Below are 21,488 nucleotides of genomic sequence, written 5' to 3' on the forward strand. Positions count from 1 at the left end.
GAGGAGCTTGGAACTTCTTTCTTTTACCTTTCATTTTTGTCTTTTTTTCTTTCTAGTGGTATATAATGCATTCTTATTTTGGAAACCTCAGAAGCTATAGAAAAGCTCAAAGAATAATAATGGCATTCAGAAATAAAGGTCACTGATGTTTTGTCCTATTGCCTTTGTCGGTGACTTTGTTTGTAAATACTTTAGTAAAGACTGAAGTGTTACTAAAGTGTGTAGCCAGATTACTAGAACAGTCTTCCTCCCGCAGATTGCTCATACCAGGCTGGCTGAAAGCTCCCAGGTACACTGAGAAGACTCAAGTTGGGCAAAGGAACAGCCAGACTAGAAACTCTGGGGATTTGAACCCCAGCTCAGCCAGCACCTCTCTGGATGGCTCTGAGCATATCCTTATCATAGAATGGCCACAGCTTTCCTAGGCCCTGCTACACGGTGGTTGTGAGGCCTTGCTCACTCTTTACACGTGTTCTGTTCCGTAATTAGCAGGGTTTTATTTATGCATTTCCTTTAAAGATGTTATTTATTTATTTCACAGAGAGGGAGGGAGAGAGGGTAAGCAAACAGGAGCAGGGCTACCAGCAGAGGGAGAGGGAGAAGCAGACTCCCCTACTGAGCAGGGAGAACAATATGCAGGACCAATCCAGGACCTTGGGATTATGACCTGAGCCAAAGGCAGACCTGAGGCGAAGCCCAACTGACTGAGCTACTCAGGTATCCAGCAGGGTTTTAAATACATGCTTTTGGACAACTCCTGGCCTCACCGACTAGAACACCGAGAGTGTCAGTACCTATACCTAGCACAAAGGTAAGCAATCTGGATCCAGAGCCCAGAGATGTGGGTCTGTGTCCTTGTTTGGCCATATCCTTGCATGTGATCTTGAGCAAGTCACTTAACCTCTCTGATTTCAGGCTTAGTATCTTTCTGAGCCTCAGTCTTCTCCTCTGTAAAATGGGAATAGCAAGTACCTCCAAGGCTTCTCCCAGGATACTGTATGTAAAAGTGCTTTGGGGACAATACCATGCTCCCTAGATAGGAGGCAGGACCACGACGATCATCAAACATTGCTTGGTGTGCTTGAATTGCCACTTGGCTGTATCATTCAGTGGAAATGGGTAACACTGGCCTTGTTGGCCATGCCTGGGACACACCAGTCATGTGCTTGCCAAACAGGCAGCACAGGCAAGAGAGGCTTAATCAGAAGAAGCTGAAATCAAGCTGTAGCCACATATAGGGCCAGCCAAGTTCAAGTCTGTGACCTGCCACAGCAGGTCCTAGAATTACTAAAACTTGTCAGGTTCCTCTTCCCTTTTTCTAACAACCATAAACACATTTTGGGAGGCTTTCTGTGGGTATCAAACACCTGCATGAAACTACAAGAAAAATATTTCTCACGCCCAAGGATTCTGGCCCCAAAGACAAACCCTGAGGAAGCAGGACCATTCTGTTTTGTTTTTAGTTTTGGCAGCACACAGGCCAAGTGGAAGATTTTCCCCCTTTTCTTTATCTGTCAGGTTGACAAGGGGAATATTTTAGCAGGGTTGAAGAGAGGAGACCAGGGAGTGTCCCTTTCCCCCTTGTGCTACAAGCTCTGGGACCAAGCACAGAGGTTTGTGAAATCTGAATTCCAGACTCAGCTAGAGAGCCGAGTCCCACATGATCTGAGGCATGCCCTTTCTAGCTCACTCTTTCCTGGAGGACTACCCTTATGCCTTGGCCACCTAGTGAGGCAGCCCCAAAGGCAAGGACCTAAGACTGGGACTTCCTGACAACATGAGCAGTCTGAAATAGGCAGAGATGCACCACGGCCACTGGACTGGGCTCTGGGTCCATTTCTTGCACAGAGAGGCTATAACCCTGCCTGTTGTAAGCAGATGGCGACAGGGTCCCTGGATACTTGGGGAAGCCAAAGGTCAGGACTTCCTAGCTTGGAGGAGTAATGCCGACAGTGTTTGAGAAATCTCCACCTTCCTTGCCTCCAATACATGAGACTGAGAGGAAAAGTCTGCCCTGCTTACAGATCCCTGGAGCACATCCCTTAGGTGAGAGCAGAGAGGGAGAGTGAATCCCCGAGGGAGCTCTTAGGATCCTTTCTTGGCTTGGGAATGAGATCCAGGCAGTCACTCTCTGCCTTTGAGCTGGCCTCGTAGAAGACGTAGAAGACGGGGGTGGACTAGCCCGTCTGTCCGGACCCAGCATGGCCTGCCCCTGAAAGGGTCAACAAGGACAACGCCTCCTGGTTTTATTAACAGTGCCTGGGACAGCCCTGGGGTGATCAGAGAGTCATTCGGGGCCTGCCCACACTGCTGGGCGCAATCTACTCCAGGGCCAAAACTTCCAACAAAGGGAGGGTTTGGCTTCCTGGAGGGAAAGCAGCCACGTGATTGTCTGAATTACAGATTTTTAATCTGCTACCTTTAGCCACATGAAGAGAAAAGACAAATTTGCCTATGAGCCTGACGCACTGGTGGAGTGAGCCTGCCCAGCTATAAAGAAAACATAACTCTGGGCTTAAAATAAAACAAAGGTTATTTGAAACTACTTTCACCGGGTTAGAAAAACAGGTTAATTAAAAAAAAAAAAAAAAGATTTTGTTTATTTGAGAGAGCGTGAGAGAGCATGAGTGGGAGGGGCAGAAGGAGAGGGAGAAGCAGACTCTCTGTTGAGCAGGGAGCCCCAAGACATGGGGCTCAATCCTAAGACCCTGGGATCCTGACCTGAGCCGAAGGCAGCTGCTTAACCGACTGAGCCACCCAGGCCCCAATAAAAAGGTTAATTTTTAATGCCACCAGCAGTGAGTTGTCAGATGACAAATTAGGAAAACAAATGATTTGAAGCTAAATGTTTTGACTGCAATTCTCAAAATGTGAGAATCCGTTTGCTGTGCAGATGTCGAACTCCGTGTTTTCCAACCAGTTGGAGGATTTTATGAGTTGCCTGTTACTATTTAATCCCCAAAATGGAAGTGGGTAGAAGTTCACATTCAAGTGCGCCTGCCTGCCAGTCTGCATTCGAGCTGCTTTTGACCTCAGACGTACAATCTCTGATGGAATCTCAGTCTTGGACAACTCAGTGTGGGATGCTGGGACTTCCTTCCCAGAGGCCCATTTATGGACTGAGCCCTGAGCCTAAAGGGAGGCTAAGGCAATGGCTCATGTCGGGGTCTAGGCCTGGGGATCCCTGGGGCTTCCTTCTGTGGTCTCTCGCTGGTCCCCTGGCTCCAGTCCTGCCTGCCTTTCAGTCCTGACTTCTCAAAGTGTGGTCCATGGACCCATAGCATAGCATTACCCTGGAGCTTGTTGGAAATTTGGAATCATGGATCATAATCTTTATTTTAATGGGAGAGCCAGGTGATCTGTATGCATATTAGTTTGGGAGTCACTGCTCTAAGAAGTGTTTCTGAGTGATTTCTGGAGCACAGATCTGCCCCTGTGCTTGCTCATTCAGCATGCCCAACTGGGCCCTCTGCGGGAGGGCTGGCTCTCCTGTTTCTCTCCTCATAGCCCTCTACCCTCAATGGAGAAGGCTGAGTTCAAGCTTTGCCTCTGGCACTTACTAGTCATACAGTCCTAGGCAGGGCCTCTGACTTCTATGAGCCTCACTTTACTCATCTGTAAAATGGAGACAATTACAGCAATCACACAGATCTGATGTAAGACCAAGAAATAATGGTGTGAGGACTGGGATTGTCATTCAGTCTTACTTCTCCCTTGGCTCCCATGTACATGCATTCTGGTGACTGCTGGCATCTTTGTGAATGTACATTTTTAGGAATCACCCAGCAAAATCCATTGCCTTTGGAAGATACTACATAGTATGTTGGCTAAGAAGAGCATGGGCAACACAGCCAGATGGACCAGAGTTCAAATTTTGACTCTCTTACTTACTGCCACGTTCCTGTCTGAGCCTTGGTTTTCTCCTCTATAAAATGTGGTTGACAAGAAAGTGACGTGACAACCAAAAGAGGTAACACATGTGAAGTGTGTGGCACACAACAATTAGTGACAAATCTCTGTATTATTATTATTATTACTATTACTATTATTACCCAAACCTGTTAGCGCAGAGAAATGGTGGGAAGGGTGATAAATACCATAGAAATGAACCAGCACTGCCACTCTGGAAAACAGTATGGAGTTTCCTCAAAAAGTTAAAAATAGAGGGTCTCCTGGGTGGCTCAGCTGGCTAAAGCCTCTGACTTGGTTTCAGCTCAGGTCATGATCTCAGGGTCAGAAGACTGAGCCCCACATTGGGCTTCATGCTCAGCATGGAATCTGCTTGTCCCTGTCCCCTTACTCCATCTCTTAAATAAATCTTAAATAAATAAAATCTTTTTTTTTTTAAGTTAAAAATAGAACTACCCTACTATCCAGCAATTGTACTACTTGCCCAAAGAATACAAAAACCCCAATCCCCAATTGGAAGGGATACACGCACCCTGATGTTTACAGCAGCGTTATCTACAATAGTTACATATGGAAGCAGCCCAAGTGTCTATCGACTGATGAATGGACAAAGGAGATGCGGTGTACACACAATGGAGTGTTATTCAGCCACAAAAAGAATGAAATCCTGTCATTTGCAATGACACGAATGGAACTAGAGGATATACCACTAAGTGAAATAAGTCAGTCAGAAAAAGACAAATACCATATGATTTTGTTCATACATGGAATTTAAGAAACAAACCAGTTAAGGGGTGCCTGGGTGGCTCAGTGGGTTAAAGCCTCTGACTTTGGCTCAGGTCATGAGGGATGAGCCCCCGGAGCCTGCTTCCCCGTCTCTCTCTGCCTGCCTCTCTGCCTACCTGTGATCTCTGCCAAATAAAGATAAATAAATAGGAAAAGAAACAAACCAGGTAAGGGGAAAAAAGAAGAGTCAGAGGCAAACCAAGAAACAGACCCTCAGCTACAGAGAACACACTGATGGTCACCAGAGGGGAGGGGCTGGGGGGTGGGGGAAATGGAGGGGGTAGGTGGGAGGGTTAGGAGGTGGGGGAAATAGGTGATGGGGATTAAGGAGGGCACCAGCTGATGCCCAGAAGTGTTGAATCACTATATTGTCACCTGAAACTAATATTACACAGTTTGTTAACTAACCGGACAATGTAAATAAAAACAGGATAAAACGACTACACGGTATATGAAAAATAAGAAAATATCATGCAGGGCGCCTGGGTAGCTCAGTTGGTTAAGCAACTGCCTTCAGTTCAGGTCATGATCCTGGAGTCCCAGGATCGAGTCCCGCATCGGGCTCCCTGCTCAGTGGGGAGTCTGCTTCTCCCTCTGACCCTCTCATTCTCTCCCTCTCTCTCTCATTCTCTCTCTCAAATAGATAAATAAAATCTTTAAAAAAAAAAAAAAAAGAAAGAAAGAAAAGAAAATATCGTGCAAATTATTTCAACCAGCCTTTGGCAGACAAGTTAGCCCTGGCAATTAGCCCTCCTTTCTTTGCCTACAGAGCATTGCTCTCTCCATTACCAATGGTTGTCCTTGACCTGGCCCATCTGCTTTCCCTCAGCATGTAGTCTGCCTGAGGCACTTGTGTAGCTTGGTTTGCAGTGGCTGGGCAAGAAAAGGGACACAGGCTGCAGAACTATAGCAATGCTTTTCAACCTAGGCTGCATTGATTGGAAGCACTGGGGCGGTGGGTGGAAGTTGGGGTGGGGTGATCTTTAAAACCTACTGATGCCTGGGACCCACCCAGGGTCTATCAAATATTCATTTGATAGATCTGAGGTGCGTCTAGGTTCTGGGATGTTTTAAAGCTTCCCAGGTGACTAATATGCAGCTGGGGTTGAGAGACCCCTCTCTCATGCAGAGGATGAGGAGGACAAGCTCTAGAGAACTCCCTCCTTTATGCGCAGGGAATACCTTTTCTACTTTCTACCCCAAAGGGGGCCCACAGGGAATGCTAATTTATTTCAAAAGCAAACGCCTCCACTCCCAGAAGCAATAAAACCTCAAATGGACGCAGAGCCAAGTAACAGAATCCTTGATTGATGGGGATATTTTTGTTCTCTTTGTGAAAACCAACTAAAGCAGTTCAGCCTCAGGAGTTTAAAGAGCAGCTTTAAAGAGCCTGGCCCATGGGGCATCCCTCTCAACTTACCTCCTGAAGCCCCCAGGGGCATGGGGTGTCCAGAGAGGAAGGTGTGAAGCCACAGGTGCCCCATTTGCTATGCAAGCCAACTCACACTCCAGTTACTAAAGACAGGCATTGGGGAACTGGTTCCAATGAAAGATTAAACATTAAAACAAAAAAAGACTTCCAATGGATGGGACAGCTAAGTCCCTGAGCCTCCCCTCTCCTGTGCCCCAATGATTTATTTCAACCCTTGAGGAATTCCAGGCCCCAAAGGGGATTTATTTTTCGGGGTTTTGCAGAACAAACCAGGGAGACCTCTGCCTACCCTGATGACACAGGAGTTACAAGTGGCTCTCGAAAGCACTTGGCCGTTCGTTGCTGGCTCACCTGTGGCTACAGAGGCCCGACTGGGCAGGTGTGACCTGGGCCACAGGTGATGGGGAGGGGCAGGAGTTGAGATCATGGCGAGAATGAGCACTGTGCCCAGCTTTGCCAAGAAGCCATCATGCCTGGGACCAGTGATTCTCCTCTGGACTATGGGCACAGAGTTCTGAATACCCGTTCCCCTTCTCACATGCTGAGAGATGCCCCTGTTGGGAACCTGCTGTCCCCTGGGCAGAGAAAAGGTCAAGCTACTGCCCCCTACTCCCCAAGGATAGCTGTTGCTCATGGTCATTCCCTTGAATGCACCCCCCCCCCGCCCCCCGCTACAACCAGGTCCTGACTTCTGGGCAGACTCCCTCACGGCCTCTGAGACCCAGCCCAAAGCTTTCAGGGCCGATCAACCATGTCACCCTCTGGGTAGCTCCTTCAACACAGTCCCTCCATAAGTACCTGTGACTAGAGGACTAGGGGCTGGCTGGCTGGCGTGTGGATCTCATGTCACTGTGCAGTATGAGGTCGAACCTGGATTTAACAGGAAAGTGACAGACGTGCAGTTGGGAGGGATAGAGATGGGGAGAGACAGAGAGATAGAGACACAGCAGAGAGAGAGAGGGAGAGAAACAGAGAGAGGGAGAGAGACACAGCGGAGAGAGAGGGAGAGAAACAGAGAGAGGGAGAGAGACACAGTGGAGAGAGAGGGAGAGAGACAGAAAGAGGGAGAGAGACAGAGAGAAGGAGAGAGGCATCTTTTCCAGGGTTGCTTAGAGGGGCAGCCACTTACCAGCTCCTTCCTGAGCCAGGCTATAGCCTCGTCGATACTTTCAAAGCCTTCCAGCTTGCCAGTGGGCTGGGGCCCAGCGTCCTGGGGACCACTCCCGTTAGGTGGGGAATGCCGCCTGGGCTCTCTCCTCGGGGATGAGGGGTCCTCCTCCCCACACTCCCCCTGCTCAGCAGGGGGCCTCGGAAAGGGCCATGTCTGCTCTTCCAGCCTGGCCTGCCATTCCAAGTAGGAGGGCCTCCGGGTCTCCAGCCTCAGTTTCTCAGTGAGGGCCTTCAGGCTCCGGAGGTGGTCATCTGGAGGCAGGGCCGCTCCTGCCGGCTCTTCTTCCCCACCTACCACTTCTTCTACTTGGATCTGAGGCACAGACATTCTAGAGTCTGCTGGGGCGGCCAGACATGGGAGGCAGCGGGAGATGGTGTGGGACTCTTGGTGGGTGGCAAGGTTGGATCCCACTCAGGACTGCTCTCATCCGGCTGGGGTCAGGGTTCCTGAGCGCATTGCTGGGATGTGAGCCGCTCCCGGAGCTGACAGGGGCCCGCCGTGGATGAGCCACACGGGGTGCCCTCCCGGGCAGCTGTGGAGGGTCAGGATTTAAGATTCTTCCTGGAGTCCTGCGGGTGCCATGTTTCACAAAAGGCAGGAATAGACAAGCGTCAGCAGGAATCTTTGGGGGCAGATTTGCCAAGAAGATCTATCAGTCCTGGAGGTGCAGACAGATCTGAGACTGGCGGGGAGGCAGGACTGAGCTCCCTCCTCACGGGCCAGGGCAGGCGGTGAGAAGCTGCTGGCTGGCTGGCTGGAGGCCCTGCAAGAAGGATGCAAATGAAGTCAGTACTAATCCCTCCCCTGGCAGGAGGCTTGCCACATTCCTGAGCTCCTCAGGAGGGGAAACTGAGGCTCAGAGAGGTTAGGTGACAGGGCTGCTGATGGCTCCCTCAGGACGAGAAGTGAGGCAATTCTAAGCCTTAACTCAAAGCACAGAAGTTAATAACACATCAATGCTCTGTACAGTGTTCCACCGCTGACGACTTGATTCCACCTCCATTATCTCGTTCAGTCCTCAAGGCGGGTCTGTAGTTACTTCTCTCTGTCCCCATTTTACACGCCAGGAACCTGAGGCTCTGACAGGTTGGATGACTTACCTGAGAGCTCCTGGCCATCAGCGAGGACAAGACTGGGTTGTCTGATTCTGAGGGATCAGGTCTCTCCTTGGAGCAACAGTGCCCTGTGGGTCCCCAGGCAGACACGGTTGTGCCCTGGGGTCCGGGGACGCTGACCCCGCCCCACCCCATCCACCACAGCCCCTGTCCTCAGGCGCTGGCTCCTCCAGGTCCTCCTGCACACCCTCAACTTCTTCCTCCAAAGACAACACCTTACCTCACCTCTTCCGAGGAGGAAACAAATAAACCTGCAACTGCTTCGGGAAGAGCCGACCTCCCTCAAGGAGGATTGTTAAATGGAGCGAGGACTGTGACTCATCACACTTCTAGAAAGACAGTTCTCACATTTACTTAAAATGCCCGCACTCCAGGGCCTCATGGACAAGGGCTGTGGCTCTCTGATCTGATCTGACCTTCCCATCTCCGGGGAGGTGGTCTGAGCACAGTGTAGAGAAGGAGCTCCGAGTCCAAGTAAGAGACTTCAGCCTCCCGGCAGCATCCCTGCACCCACAGGGTCCAGGCAACTGGAGATAGATACATCAGAGTGGGGGACATTTGACTACGACCGAGGAGAGAAGTCCTTGGTTCTCAGGCTGATCTTTAAAAATATGTGCTAAGGGCATGCCGAAAAAGAATGAATTCATATGGAACGATGTCCAAGATAAAGCTTCCATGGAAAAACAAAACAAAACAAGGTATTTGTAGTCTGGAGGGCACACTGCTGGTGTGGAAAAGGAGGAGAGCGACGGATTTTTATTGACTTCTATGAGAATAAAATGATCTCTGGAAGGAGAAAAACTAAAACTAAGAGTTCTGATTACTTGTTTGGGTGATGAGAACTGGACATGGGGTGTTGGGGGAGGGCATAGGAAGAGGCAGAGAGTTCAGAGGGAGCAAAATAAACACATAGACTCAGCCCTCCAGGGAAGCTCTGGGGCTTTCCTCCCACCTAGAGACGGAGATGTTCAAGAAGAGCGGACCGGGTGGCTCAGTGGGTGAAGCCTCTGCCTTCCGCTCAGGTCATGATCTCAGGGTCCTGGGATCGAGCCCTGCATTGGGCTCCCTGCTCAGTGGGGAGTCTAGTTCTCTCTCTTTCCGTCTGTCCCTGCTCATGCTCCCTGCCTCTCCTTTCTCTGTCATTCAAAGAAAGAAATAAAATTTGGGAGCACGTGGGTGGCTCCATCAGTTAGATGTCTGACTTCGGCTCAGAGAGTCCTGGGATCCAGCCCCATGCTGGGCTCCCAAGCCTGCTTCTCCCTCTGTACCTGACTGTGCCCATTCTCTCTCTCTCTCTCTCTCTCTCAAATAAACAAATAAAATCTTAAAGAGGAAGAAGGGGGAGGAGGAAGAGGAGGAAGAGGACAGACCTTGCTGTCTTTCTGGACCGTTTCTACAATCTCTGCCTGTCACATGATCTGACCGAGGGATATCTGGCTGCCCTCCTCATGCTCTGAGCCTGGCCCGTCTAGAGGTATCCCTGAGGAATAAGGGCGGATATTCTACCCCAACGAATGGCAGAGAAACTTAGTTCGTTCTCACCTCCAGCCACCCAAATGGGAATCCTCAGGAACTTCCACAAAAATGGATTCCCAGGCTCCACTCCCAGGGGTTCGGATTCCATTAATGTGTGTGTGTGTGGGGGGGGGGGACTCAACCATCATTATGTTTTTAAAGCTTCCCAGGTGGTGTGAGGGGGCAGTCAGGGCTGAGAACCCCTGGTCTGGAGCTAGAAACCCTAGACTAGGGGTCAGAGGGCCGAGCTGCAGGTGCTTTCAGGCTTGCTGGGCCTCAGTTTCCTGGCCTATAAAATGGGGGTGATAATATCAATCTCCTAGATTTGGGGAATTGGCAGAACTAAGGTTTGTATGTGCTTTCTGCAGGTGTAGCTTGCTTTGCCAGTGCAGGCTGTTTTCCTGAGGGCCTTTTTGCGCCTCTCAAGGTCACACAGGCTTCTCAGAATCTCTCCGAATCTAAAGACCTATTAGCAAGCAGCCCCTCCCAGGCGCCAGCTGCCTCTTTGCTGAACTGCCAGAATGTGTTTTGAGTGTGCCTGGGGCAGCTCTACCTTACAGGACTTCTTTCCACCGGACAGCTCTGATGGTTGCCAGTGAAGCTTTTGGGAGAGGATCTAAGGGCAGACAGACGGTAGGCAGTGCTCTCTCTCTCTCCACACCACAGTCGCCTGAGCAGATGACACGGACCAGAAGTCACCCTCCTTCTCTCCCTGAGCAGCACGCTTCCCTGCAGAAGTCAGGGGCAGCTGTGGCGGGAGGGAGAACCTGCTAGGGGAGGGTCTTCCCTTGGGAGTGGGAAAGAGCTATGACTCCATGACTTTAGGAGGCTGCCTCCAAGGGTAGGGGAGTTTATTTTAATTGGTGGTTTCTAAAGCAATCCCGAGAAACCCTGTGAAGACGGTGTCAGAAGGACTTGGAGGCATTACCAGGAGCGCCAATGCACGGTTGAGTCAGCTAATGATGAGTCTTTGATCCGCTGAGCTTAGGAAGTGTGTGAAAGAACCCTTGGATGCATCCTCTCACTTAAGCCTCCCAGTGGCCCTTGAGGAGCAGGTGGGATCACCCCATTTCACAAAGGAGAAAATCAAGGTTGGGAGGGGTGGAGTGAGTCACCCCTGACCACAGACGCGGCCAGCAGCCAGACTTGGGCACAGTCTTCAGACTGTGGCTGGCCTCTATGTCTACTCCAAAGGGCATGGGCCTTGGGGTTAGACCCCTGAGGATGCCCAGTTCTCTGATCTTGGACATGTCACTTCTCGACCACTCCATGCTTCTGACTCCTTCTAAGAAGTGGGGATAACTGGGATCATTTACATTATTTGCTGGGCTCGGTGCAAATGAAAATGCCGTGCTCACTGTGGAAAAGTATTTAGGAATTTCAAGATAGCAACTGCAGAGCATTGACCCAAGCACAGGGCCCAGTGGGGCTGCCCGGGTCCTTTGCTCATGAAGCAGGCCCTGGGCTTCATGGGCCATTTCAAGGATTGAAGTAACAAATATCCGGCCCTTCCCACGGTGCCTGTTCTGTGGTAAGTCCTAGACAACAGGATACTTTAAAACTATTATTCTTAAGATGATGAAACCTATCCATGCTACATCTGTCATGTGACCAGATAGTCCACTCTGTGCAGCACAGGGCAGTCAGTCATCCCATTCGTCCCAGACCTGTTAGGTGGCCCGAGCCACTCCTTGCACCCAGCATCCTTCCCTGGGAGCTCACATCCCCCCAGAAGTTCAGGTGTCCCCCTCCGAGTTTCATCATACAGTGGTGACTAGCAGGTCTGCCATGGGAAAGAGAAAAAAAGCCCAGTTTAGGAAAACACTACTCTTCTATCCCCACTCCCTTCCCTCCCTGCTCCTGTTCTAAATAGCCCCATCCCCAGCTCAGGGCCCCGGGGGGGTGACCGGCTTTGACAGTGTGTTATCCACATGGTAAGAGCAAAGGCAGGGGGACTGAATGCCTTAGCCCTGGCCCCAGGTGTGCTCCCCAATTATCACATCAAGGCATGTGTGGGTATGGGGTGACCTGAGGCAGGGACTCGCCCCTTGACGTGTATGGCCACCCCTAGCAGGCAGGGACTGAGCCCCAGACTGCTTCCCACAGCCCCCAGCACATGCACGTGGTGAAGATTTGCTCAAATAGGATTCGTTGTCTGGTCTTCTGGTCCTCCGACATATCCCGGGGATCACTGCCCCTCTGGATGCCTTGGAGCCCGAGAGCCACTGGGGGGCTGTTCCTGCCCTGTCCAGCTAGACTGCCAGGAGCTGAGCTGGAATGTCACTGACTCAGATCACCGCAGGGATGTGGGCACTTAGTGGGCACTCCACTGGGTGCAGGGGAGCAGACGCCAGCCCTGGACGGCTTCCTGGTCTGAAAGGGCGGTAGGGACTTCCCTCTCCTTTGGACAAACTAGGGACCTGGGAACACGGGCACTGGGAGGAAGAGCCCTTCAATACCTGAGCAGGGGGGTTGCTTTATATCTAATCTAAGTCCTTCCTGCCACTGGGGAACACATTTTCTCTCACTCTGATCCTTGCAAAGGCAGACAGCCTGGGGAGGAAAGCCAAAGCACGTTGGCACAACCAGGAGCCCAGAAAAACAAGGTCAGACCCTCATCCCACCAGGCTTGGGCGTGCCCTGCCAGGCAGGCCACCTGGCTGTGCAGAACATAAGATTTCCCGCAAACAGAATACAAGCCTCAGGGGCACCTCCACCTTTTTGTAGCAGTGACAAACCAGAGCCCGGGGACCTACATTGCCCAGGAGGACTGCTGCTCGAACATGCTCCTGGCTCACTCCAGCCCACAGTGGCTGTGGCGAAGGAGGCCATGCCAGCCATGAGCTAATTCTTGGGCCGCTGGAGAAGCCAGGTGGGTGCAGCTCAGTCATCCGGCCAATTAGGCCCTTGTGTCATTGTGATCTAATCTGTTCACTTGGACAGCTTTCAAACCCACTTCCTAGATGGACTTCATGGGCAGGAAAGGGTGCAGGGGCTGCTAATACCTTCTCTCCTTCTTTCCCTGTCTGTGTCTCTCTCAAGGATGAAGGTAGACTAAGCCGTTCCCCGGCTGCACTCACTCTCAGTTGTTCCACGTTCTAAGACACTCAAAAGCCACTCTCGCCCTGTTTGGATCCCCAAGCTCATGCCTGGTCCCCCCCAGTCTAAGGTTCTTCGGAGAACTGTCTCATATCTTCTCCACAGTATGCAATTTCCTCTAAGCTCCTGTCCCACGGAGGAACACTCTGTCTCACCCCCTCGTGGCTTTGCACAAGCTGTTCCCTCGGCCTGGAACACCCTTCCCTCCCTCTCTCCCTCTGTCTATCATTTCTCAGGAGTTTTCTTTTTCAGGAAGTGTTCCTTGACTCACCCCAGCTGCGTGTGTCCGGGATGCAAGGAGAGCACACCAGCGGAACAATGATCTCATCACAACATGAGCTAACGCTTACTCAGAGCGGACAACGCCAGCCATTGTTCTAGGAGCGTTACATGCACGAACACATGAATCCTCACAACGACCCTACAAGGCAAGTAGTATCACTGACCCGTTACACAGATAAGGAGACTGAGAGACACAGAGAGGCTGAGGAGCAGAAGTTAGGAATGAGAAAGTGGGGATTTCACCTCTGCTGTCTAGCCCTGGGCTGGATCTTCAACCACTGGACGTACTAGCCCTCTCAAGCCATAGCACTGCTACAGGGAACTTTCCTGAAGGTTCCTTTACCAGACTCTGAGCTTCATGAGGGTGAAAACCAGGCTTTGCAGCCTGGAACACGCAGCTCTTAGCCCCACGTTGTTCTCTCTAAATGTCTGTGGCATGAACAAGCAAAAAGAACAGATTCCCCCCCTGGGCCTCTACCCCATGCCCCGTTGCCTGGGCTCCCTCAGTCTGAGCCAGTCTGGACAGGCTCACAGAAGCAGAGGGGACCTGGTCCCCTCCCCACCTGTCCTCACGAGACCTGTCCCAACCTTAGAGTCCCAGACTGTCAGGCGCTAGGAAGACAGGAAGAATCTCATCTTGCTTCAATGCCAGGACAGGGAGGGGGCACTCGGGGCAATCCAGCATCACAGGTGTAGCTGAAGGATCTCCTCTGTGTCCAGCGTTGTGAGGTCATTTGCACCCCTTGTCCTTTCCCTCTTCCGGAAAAGGCATTTCTCTCTGTGCTTCTTGTTGAGTAAGGGACAGGTGGGGCTAGGTAAGGAGAGACAGGGGGCTAGGTGATCAGGCTCACCAAAAATCCCAGAAATGCTGAGGCATAACAGAACCAGAGATAAGGGAACATAACCATGCCACCTCGTTTGTCTTAACAGCAGAGATGAGACAGTCCAAGGAGAAGCAATCATGGTGCTATCAGAGGTGACATCAAGGAGATTCAAGTTCCCTGGTCAGTGTTCTATAAAAGACAGACCATAAAAGCCCTCAGGGGTCCCTATTCAAGTCCCCTCTCACTTTCTTCTTTTATTCTTTTTTCTTTTTTTCTTTCCTTTCTGTTTTCATCTTCACTGAATAAACTTTCACTTCACTTCACCCTTTTGTGCCTGTGAGACTCATTCTTTGACTCAGTGAGACAAGAACCCTGAAACCCTTTCAAGACGGGCATGCCTTCTCTGTCCTGAGTAGGTGGTCACATGGCCCTAGCTGGGCCAATCAGAGTCCCCCTAGGTTTCTGTACCAGAATTATGCAGAAACCAGCCACCTTCCATGCTGACCTGGGGTTCCTGGGGGCCATCGTGCTCAGCACAGGGAGAAACTGTGTTTCTGACATTTATAACCAACACAAGCATGTGTTGGCCAAAGAATATAAAATAACACAGTGGGTATTTGTCCTGTTTGTTTATCATATACTGCTTTCAGGGGGCTCTTTGTCTTGTTCTGGACGTCAGGCTGGGTACCTCTCCTCTGAGCAGAGAGGATCAGATCCTCCCTCCTTGCTGACCCATGCCCTGACACCCAGGTGAGAGCACGGGACTTGAGCTTAGCTGATCAGATGCTTAGGCCCAGGCCTCAGAATGTGGGGTGTGGGGAGCATGGGTGACTCAGTCAGTTAAACATCTGTCTCCAGCTCAGGTCATGATTCCAGGATGCTGGGATGGAGCCCCTGCTTCTCCCTCTCCCTCTGCTGCTGCCCCCCCCCCCCCGCCATTGTAATCTCTCTCTCTCTCTCTGTCAAATAAATAAATAAAATCTTTATTTAAAAAAATGTGGTGCGCATGAGGCCCAGAAGGCTAAATGGTTAGGATTCATTTGTGGTCACATGGGCCTTGGAAGCAGATGTGAAGTGCAGGGGAGGGAGCGTTATCTCAGCCTGGCCATCCCTGTAAGGGACTGTTGGAGGACATGATATGTAACAAGGAATTATATTTGATACAGAACTGATACAGAACTCCTGAAACCCTTGGCATGTCCTAAGTGATGCCATGAGAATGAGGGAGTGATGAGAATATTTTTTGTTGTAACGTCTGGGTTTAGTCCTTAGATTGTTGTTGTTGTTATTGTTGTTGTTTTTAATATTTCATTTGCTTTTTTATGAGAAAGAGAGAGCAGGAGTGGGATGAGAGGCAGAGGAAGAAGCAGGGTCCCCGCCGAGTAGGGAGCCCAATGCGGGACTCAATCCCAGGACCCTGGAATCACGACCTGAGCTGAAGGCAGATGCATAATGGACTCAGCCACTCAGGTGCCCTTGTCCTTAGTTCTTGAAAGACCCCTAGAGCCAAAGAGGTGAAAAGAGTGTCTTTTTAACTGCACAGGAGTTTTTGTTAATGAGGGGACTCACGGAAAGGGAAAGCCCATTCTGTGATGAGAAGGTTGGAACTTTCAGCCCCGCCCCTGCCTTGGGAGGTGGGAGGAAAGGCCTGGAGATTGAGTCAATGGCAAATAGCTAATGATTTAATCAATCATGCCTATGTAATGAGCCTCCATAACAACCCTATCTGAAGGGGTTCAGAATGCTTCTGGGTTTGTGCACACACGGTAATTCTGGGAGGGTCACACACCTGGAGAGGGCATGTGGGTTCTGTACCCCTTCCTCCCATGTTGCCTTATGTACCCCTTAATTGGCAGGTGAATGCAAGTAAATGCTTCCCTGAGTCTTGTGAACCATTCTATCAAACTAGTGACTCGGAGGAGGGGGTTGTGCGCAATTCCCAATGTACAGCCGGTAGGTGAGAACTATGGGTAATAATCGGGACTTGTAGTTGGTGTGGGAAGCAGAGACAGTCTGCGAGACTGAACACTTCCCTTCCAGGGTCTGACACTGTCCTTGGCTCGATGGTGTCCAAACTGAGGGAGATTGTAGGACACCCAGCTGGTGCCCGCAGAGAACTGGAGGGCTGTTTGGTGTGGAAAAATCACACATCTGGTGTCAGAAGTATTTTGGGGGTATTGTGTGAGTAAAAACCTAGCACCCCACGGAGTCTGTCTCAGACAAGCCATTTAAATCACAGGGTCTTGCGTCCCACTCTTTGTTTTCTGGAGCTGCCTTGGTTCTGCCTGTTTTCTCCCTTGGGTCTCTACCGCCCGCCAATTCTGTGAACTCCTTACAGCAACACTGTTTCCTGTTGCTTAGACCGAGAGCCCTGACTGGAAGGGGAGGGGGATGTATAATTCATTTGGGGAGACAGAATCCACCCCTGAGGGCTCAGGAGTGTCCTAAAACAGCATGCCAACCAAAAAACTCCCCCTGCCCACATTTCCACACACCCCTGAGAGGCAGATGGGGCCCCTCCAGCTGAGAATCAAAGAGCCCCCATTTTGAAAGTGGGGCTGTTGCAGTGTCCACACTGCAAAGCTATAGAGAGGATAAGACAGAGTGAAGGGAAAGGGCTTGGCGGACCATCATGCATCTTATAAACTTAAATTCAGGGCAGCTCAGGCCACAACAACTCACACCTGATTTTTTTTCTTTCCTTTTCTAAAGCAGCTAATTTCTCTCTCTCTCTCTCTCTCTCTCTCTTTTTTTTTTTTTTTCCCCAGTGAGGGGTCAGTAGGTCTGTGGCCTGGAGGCAGAGCTTTGACAAGACAGGCTTTTCCAGCCAGGTTTAATTATAAACCCCCATGCTTATCTTAAATGGAGAGTTGGGGGTAGAGTTGATGTTTCAGGCCTGACCTCCGGTGGTGGTCCACACAAGCTGTGAATTTCTAGTGTGTGCTCTACACTGGCCATTGGCAGGAGTGCCTATGACCCGGGCTGAGAGGCTGGGGGACACAGCCCTGTACCCTACAGAGCTGCCCAAAGGAGCCAGAGAGCTTTGAGGAGCTGCCAGAAAGCAGGTTTTCTCTCCTGTCAGAGGTTGCCATGGTGACAGAATCAGGAGGGGACACCCGCTGGTCTGGACCTACATAGCTCATCTGTATTCCATGTCTTGGTCTGAGCTGGTGATGGGAGGGTGCTCCTGAGATGATGGAGGAATGACGACATGTTGCAGAGACTGGACCCTGGTGGGGGTGACTGTGCTGGGACATTGTGTGTGTGTGTGTGTGTGTGTGTGTGTGTGTGTGTGTGTGTGTGTGTTTATATTGTTGCATGTGAGCTCTGGGTGTGCAGAGGGGGATGATACTAAGGGAAGGGGGATGGTACCAGTGTTGTGCATGTCGATGGGATCTTCCTCAAATGCTTGTCCCCCCCGCTCCCATGATCTACAACCCTCAGGGGACAGCTCACTTGCAGGGACCGAATGCTGCCCCACAGAAGAACCCTTCATTTCCCACTTCCTGGAGGTCATCTATTTGCTGCCTGGATGCCTCTTCCCGGCAGGCATCAGAACAAGTCTGAACTGGGAAGCAGCGTGGCTTGGAGGGTTGGCCTCAACCTGATGTCTTATCCTTGCTCCATAACCTCCTGTTTGAACATGACCAAATCTTTGAGCCAAACACCACCTCATTCTAGAACCTTCTGTTCTTTCTGAATGCAACCAATTGCTTCTTCCCCTAACAAAATTTTTTAGCACCTTTCCGCACCAACTAGTCTGGGTATTTGCCATTTCTCTCCTTGGGCCCCAGGAGTTACATTATGATGTAGCTGGTAGGTGGATGGGTGTCTTCAGCATCCCTTCTGTGGGGTCTATCCCAGTGTCATTTCAGTATTTGGAAGGGACTGTGAGTCCTAGCTCCCTGCCCATCACCCTCACCCCCAGGGATGCTCATGTGACCCAGACTAAGACATTCATTCTAGCCCTTACTCATCCAGTGGATGTGTGGAAGGCCAAGCAAGGCCAGTCTGTATATGTTCATGGGATTTAAATACAGGCATTTGAAGAAACAGGGTGGCTTTTCAGCTGGAGTCTCCAGGGTGCATCTTTCTCAGCCTCATGGAGAAAACTCATTTGCACTGAGAAGGAGTAAGACTTTAGGGAGGAGAACCAAAAGAGAGGCAGAGACAGAGACATGTCAATATCTTCAGAGCCATGGGACCCAACAGTGTCCAAAGACACAAACTCCCACTTCTATGCACTAATACATTCTCTCCTTTGCTTGAGCTAATTTAAGCTGCACTTCTGTCAGGGGCCTGAGTCACCTCCCCGTACTGACTGTGGGATCTGTCTAGGTACAATCTGATTCCAATTCCTCCCCATACTTCTTATGGCTGCTGGTTTGGTACCACCAGTTCAATTTTAACACCTATTTTGGGTATAAATAAAAGAAATACATGAATGGCTATTTCCTCTCTGACTAAATACAGGAATAAAAATACAAATTCCTAGAATCAAGAGGAAGAGGAGAAGAGAACCATTTTCTAGTGGCTACCATGGGCCAGGTACTGTGCAAACGTCTAGTTGAACCCTTGAAATGGCCCTGAGGTAGGAAGAGTATCTAGAGTTTCCCTGCCTGACAGGTCATACACAGGTGAGTGAAGAAACTACCATCTGAGCCCAAATTTTCCCAACTCCACCACTGTGACCACATCCCCACTGGCCTCATTGGTAGAAAAGTAACAGGAACACATGCTTTATAGTGTTTCAGTATTTTAAAGCCCAGGTTCTTAGGAATCCCAGGGGAAAATAATGCCATTTAAATAGTCCTTTGGGGGGCGCCTGGGTGGCTCAGTGGGTTAAGCCGCTGTCTTCAGCTCAGGTCATGATCTCAGGGTCCTGGGATCGAGTCCCGCATCGGGCTCTCTGCTCAGCAAGGAGCCTGCTTCCCTCTCTCTCTCTCTCTGCCTGCCTCTCCATCTACTTGTGATTTCTCTCTGTCAAATAAATAAATAAAATCTTTTAAAAAATAAATAAATAAATAGTCCTTTGGTAATACTTCATTTTCCTATAAAATTGATCTGGGAAGTTGAGGAGGATGAGACCCAAACAGCTAGACTGATGTCCCCTTCTGTTGATACTGGTGAGCCAAACAGCATGAAGGCCTCTCTCCTAGGCTAGAGCCTGCCTCCCAGGACAGGACCTAGCAAGTGAGGGGACCTGAGCCTTAGGAAAGTTCTGCCATTCATGACTATGACACCCCCCTGGACAAGTCACATGACTTTCTGGAATGTGAGTGATGTGCCTGGTAGGGGAGACAGAACTGATTTCTTTTGACCGTGGTGTTGCTGTTGGGGGCCTGGTGCTCCCAAGCCAGTTCCAGGGGCAGCTGGGATGCCCAGACCTGAGGCTGTAGGCACAGGAGGATGAGCTGATGGGCTGAGGCCCAGTTGGCGATCCCAGGAGGTGCAGGGAGGCTCAGTGGGCTGGGTTCCTAACTCCCCTGGACTTCCCTGCTCCAGGCCACCCAAGGAGCCTCCCAGCCAGGGTCCCAGCCCTGATGCTGGCAGACGGAAAGGAGACAGCCATTTGGACAAACCCAGCCCAGGGTTGGATAGAAAAGAGCCCCTAGTCTGAGAGTCAGCTCCAGGGACCCTGTCCCATCCTGAGCGACGGAGGTGACTCATTTCCCCTCTCAGGGCTTTTGCTTTTCCCCTGCAAAATGCACAGTTTGGACATAGCGGCCTCCACACTTCCTCCACCTTGACATGCGCAGAGTCTAGACCACAGCAGGCGGTGGGTGGTCGCCATGTTCATGAGCTATGAGAGCAGAGGGGCAGAGGTAACCCACTTACCCACACTCTCCCGGGGGATCTCTCCGTGAAGCTCGGTTTCCGGTGTCCTGTGCTAATGGCTGTACCTCCACTTATCATTGAGAGTTTCTGTTTCCATACCTAGAATAATGAGAACAATCACAACGATTTTGAAATCACCCTCTACAAAAAAGTTCACAAGTTTTTCCCCACACATTATGGTCTGGGCCAGAGAGCCCTTCCTGAGAGTTCATCCACAGACAAACCGCAAACCAGAGATGTCTCGAGACTCGCCTGGGGTCACACAGCTTTGTTAGTGGGGTTGTCTGGGCTCAGATTCCTCTCCTGACTCCATGTTGAGCTTTTACTGTCTAGAATACCGGGAAGCTTTGCTTCATCTCACTGGGATACTGTGAGACAAGATTCTATAAAAAACACTTGTTCAGACCTTTGCACATTCAAAGTGCTCAGCCCATGCTGAATAATTGATGGGCTCTGCTCCCGGCAGCTCAGAGCATACACACAGGCCTCCTGCCACACACAGGGCTGGGAACGGGGAAACCTTTCCTATCATTTTACCCAGTGAAAGAAGTTGCCCAGAAAATCACCAAGAAAGACTTGTGCTTCCCTGTTGCTGTGGGGAGAGGCCCAGGCTCCTGGGCTCCTCAGACCTGCAGATCTAATTTATGGCCTCAGAGAAAGGAGAGAAGAAAGCACAGGGCTGCTGCAGGGAGGGGGCTGCTGGGCCACCCCGGGGTCGAGGCCACAGTGTCCCCTCCAAGGCTGTGAGGTCCTGGGAAAGGGCTGCTCTGCTCTGACAAGAAGGGAGAAAGGTGCCTGAGAATCCTCAAGTCCTCTGGTGGGGAAGGCTAGGGAGGGGGGAGGCGCAGGGAAGGGAGACTGGGGAAGGAGCCATGGGAAACACGGAGGCTGAAGCAGGGGCCCTCCTCCAGGGAGAGCTGATGGAGGCAGAGACGCCCAGGAGGGGGCTGAGGCAGCCCGTTGCTGCTCCAGCCCACTGCTGCCGGTGACCACAGCACTGTTCTGGCCAAAGGCCATGGCACTGGGGATTATGGGGTAGAAAGCAGACACAAAGTGGCCTTTAAAGCAATTTGCAGAGATCAAAGTAGGACACAGTTCAAGAGGGTGTTCTGACTATCAAAGTAGGGAACATTTCACAGCTGACTGAAACTCAGGGTGCCATTTCACCACTACGGGCGCTGGGGTGCCCGTCGTCCCCTGTGGGATGCCTGTCGTCCACCAAAGTGTCTCCAGACGAGGATGTGTCTCAGCCCCCACACAAGGCTGATTTAGGAGTATCCACATCCACAGGATAATTGGCTTCAACTTCAAATAAGCAGAATCGACAAAGTTCAGCTCAAATGGGGATTTGTTTTGATGACAGGCTTTCTATTTTGCTCTGCATTACAAGTTCCAAAGCCTCATGGTTTAGCAAGGACTTCCTAAGAAGTTTCATGGGCTTGTGCAAATCACTTCACTTTCATACTCCGTCTGGGCGTGCGGACCTCTCCAGGGACTGAAGGGCCCTTAGCATTTCC

The 21,488-nt window shown here is 50.8% G+C and overlaps 1 protein-coding gene across 2 annotated transcripts in view; it reads right to left on the bottom strand.

Annotated features, from left to right (window-relative positions):
• Positions 1-21,488, bottom strand: part of FAM167A (family with sequence similarity 167 member A) — a 43,001-nt gene that overhangs the window by 15,597 nt on the left and 5,916 nt on the right. For both annotated transcript variants that reach the window (XM_082726933.1, XM_082726934.1), the window contains exons 2-3: positions 19,972-20,070; positions 7,257-8,061 (exon numbers count right to left, since the gene is read on the bottom strand). In XM_082726933.1, the coding sequence (XP_082583059.1) occupies positions 7,257-7,625 (369 nt within the window). In that variant the 5' untranslated portion in view covers positions 7,626-8,061; positions 19,972-20,070. The remainder of the gene's footprint in view (positions 1-7,256; positions 8,062-19,971; positions 20,071-21,488) is intronic.

This window comes from Mustela nivalis, assembly GCF_964662115.1.
Source record: "Mustela nivalis genome assembly, chromosome: 4".
Taxonomy (NCBI): domain Eukaryota; kingdom Metazoa; phylum Chordata; class Mammalia; order Carnivora; family Mustelidae; genus Mustela; species Mustela nivalis.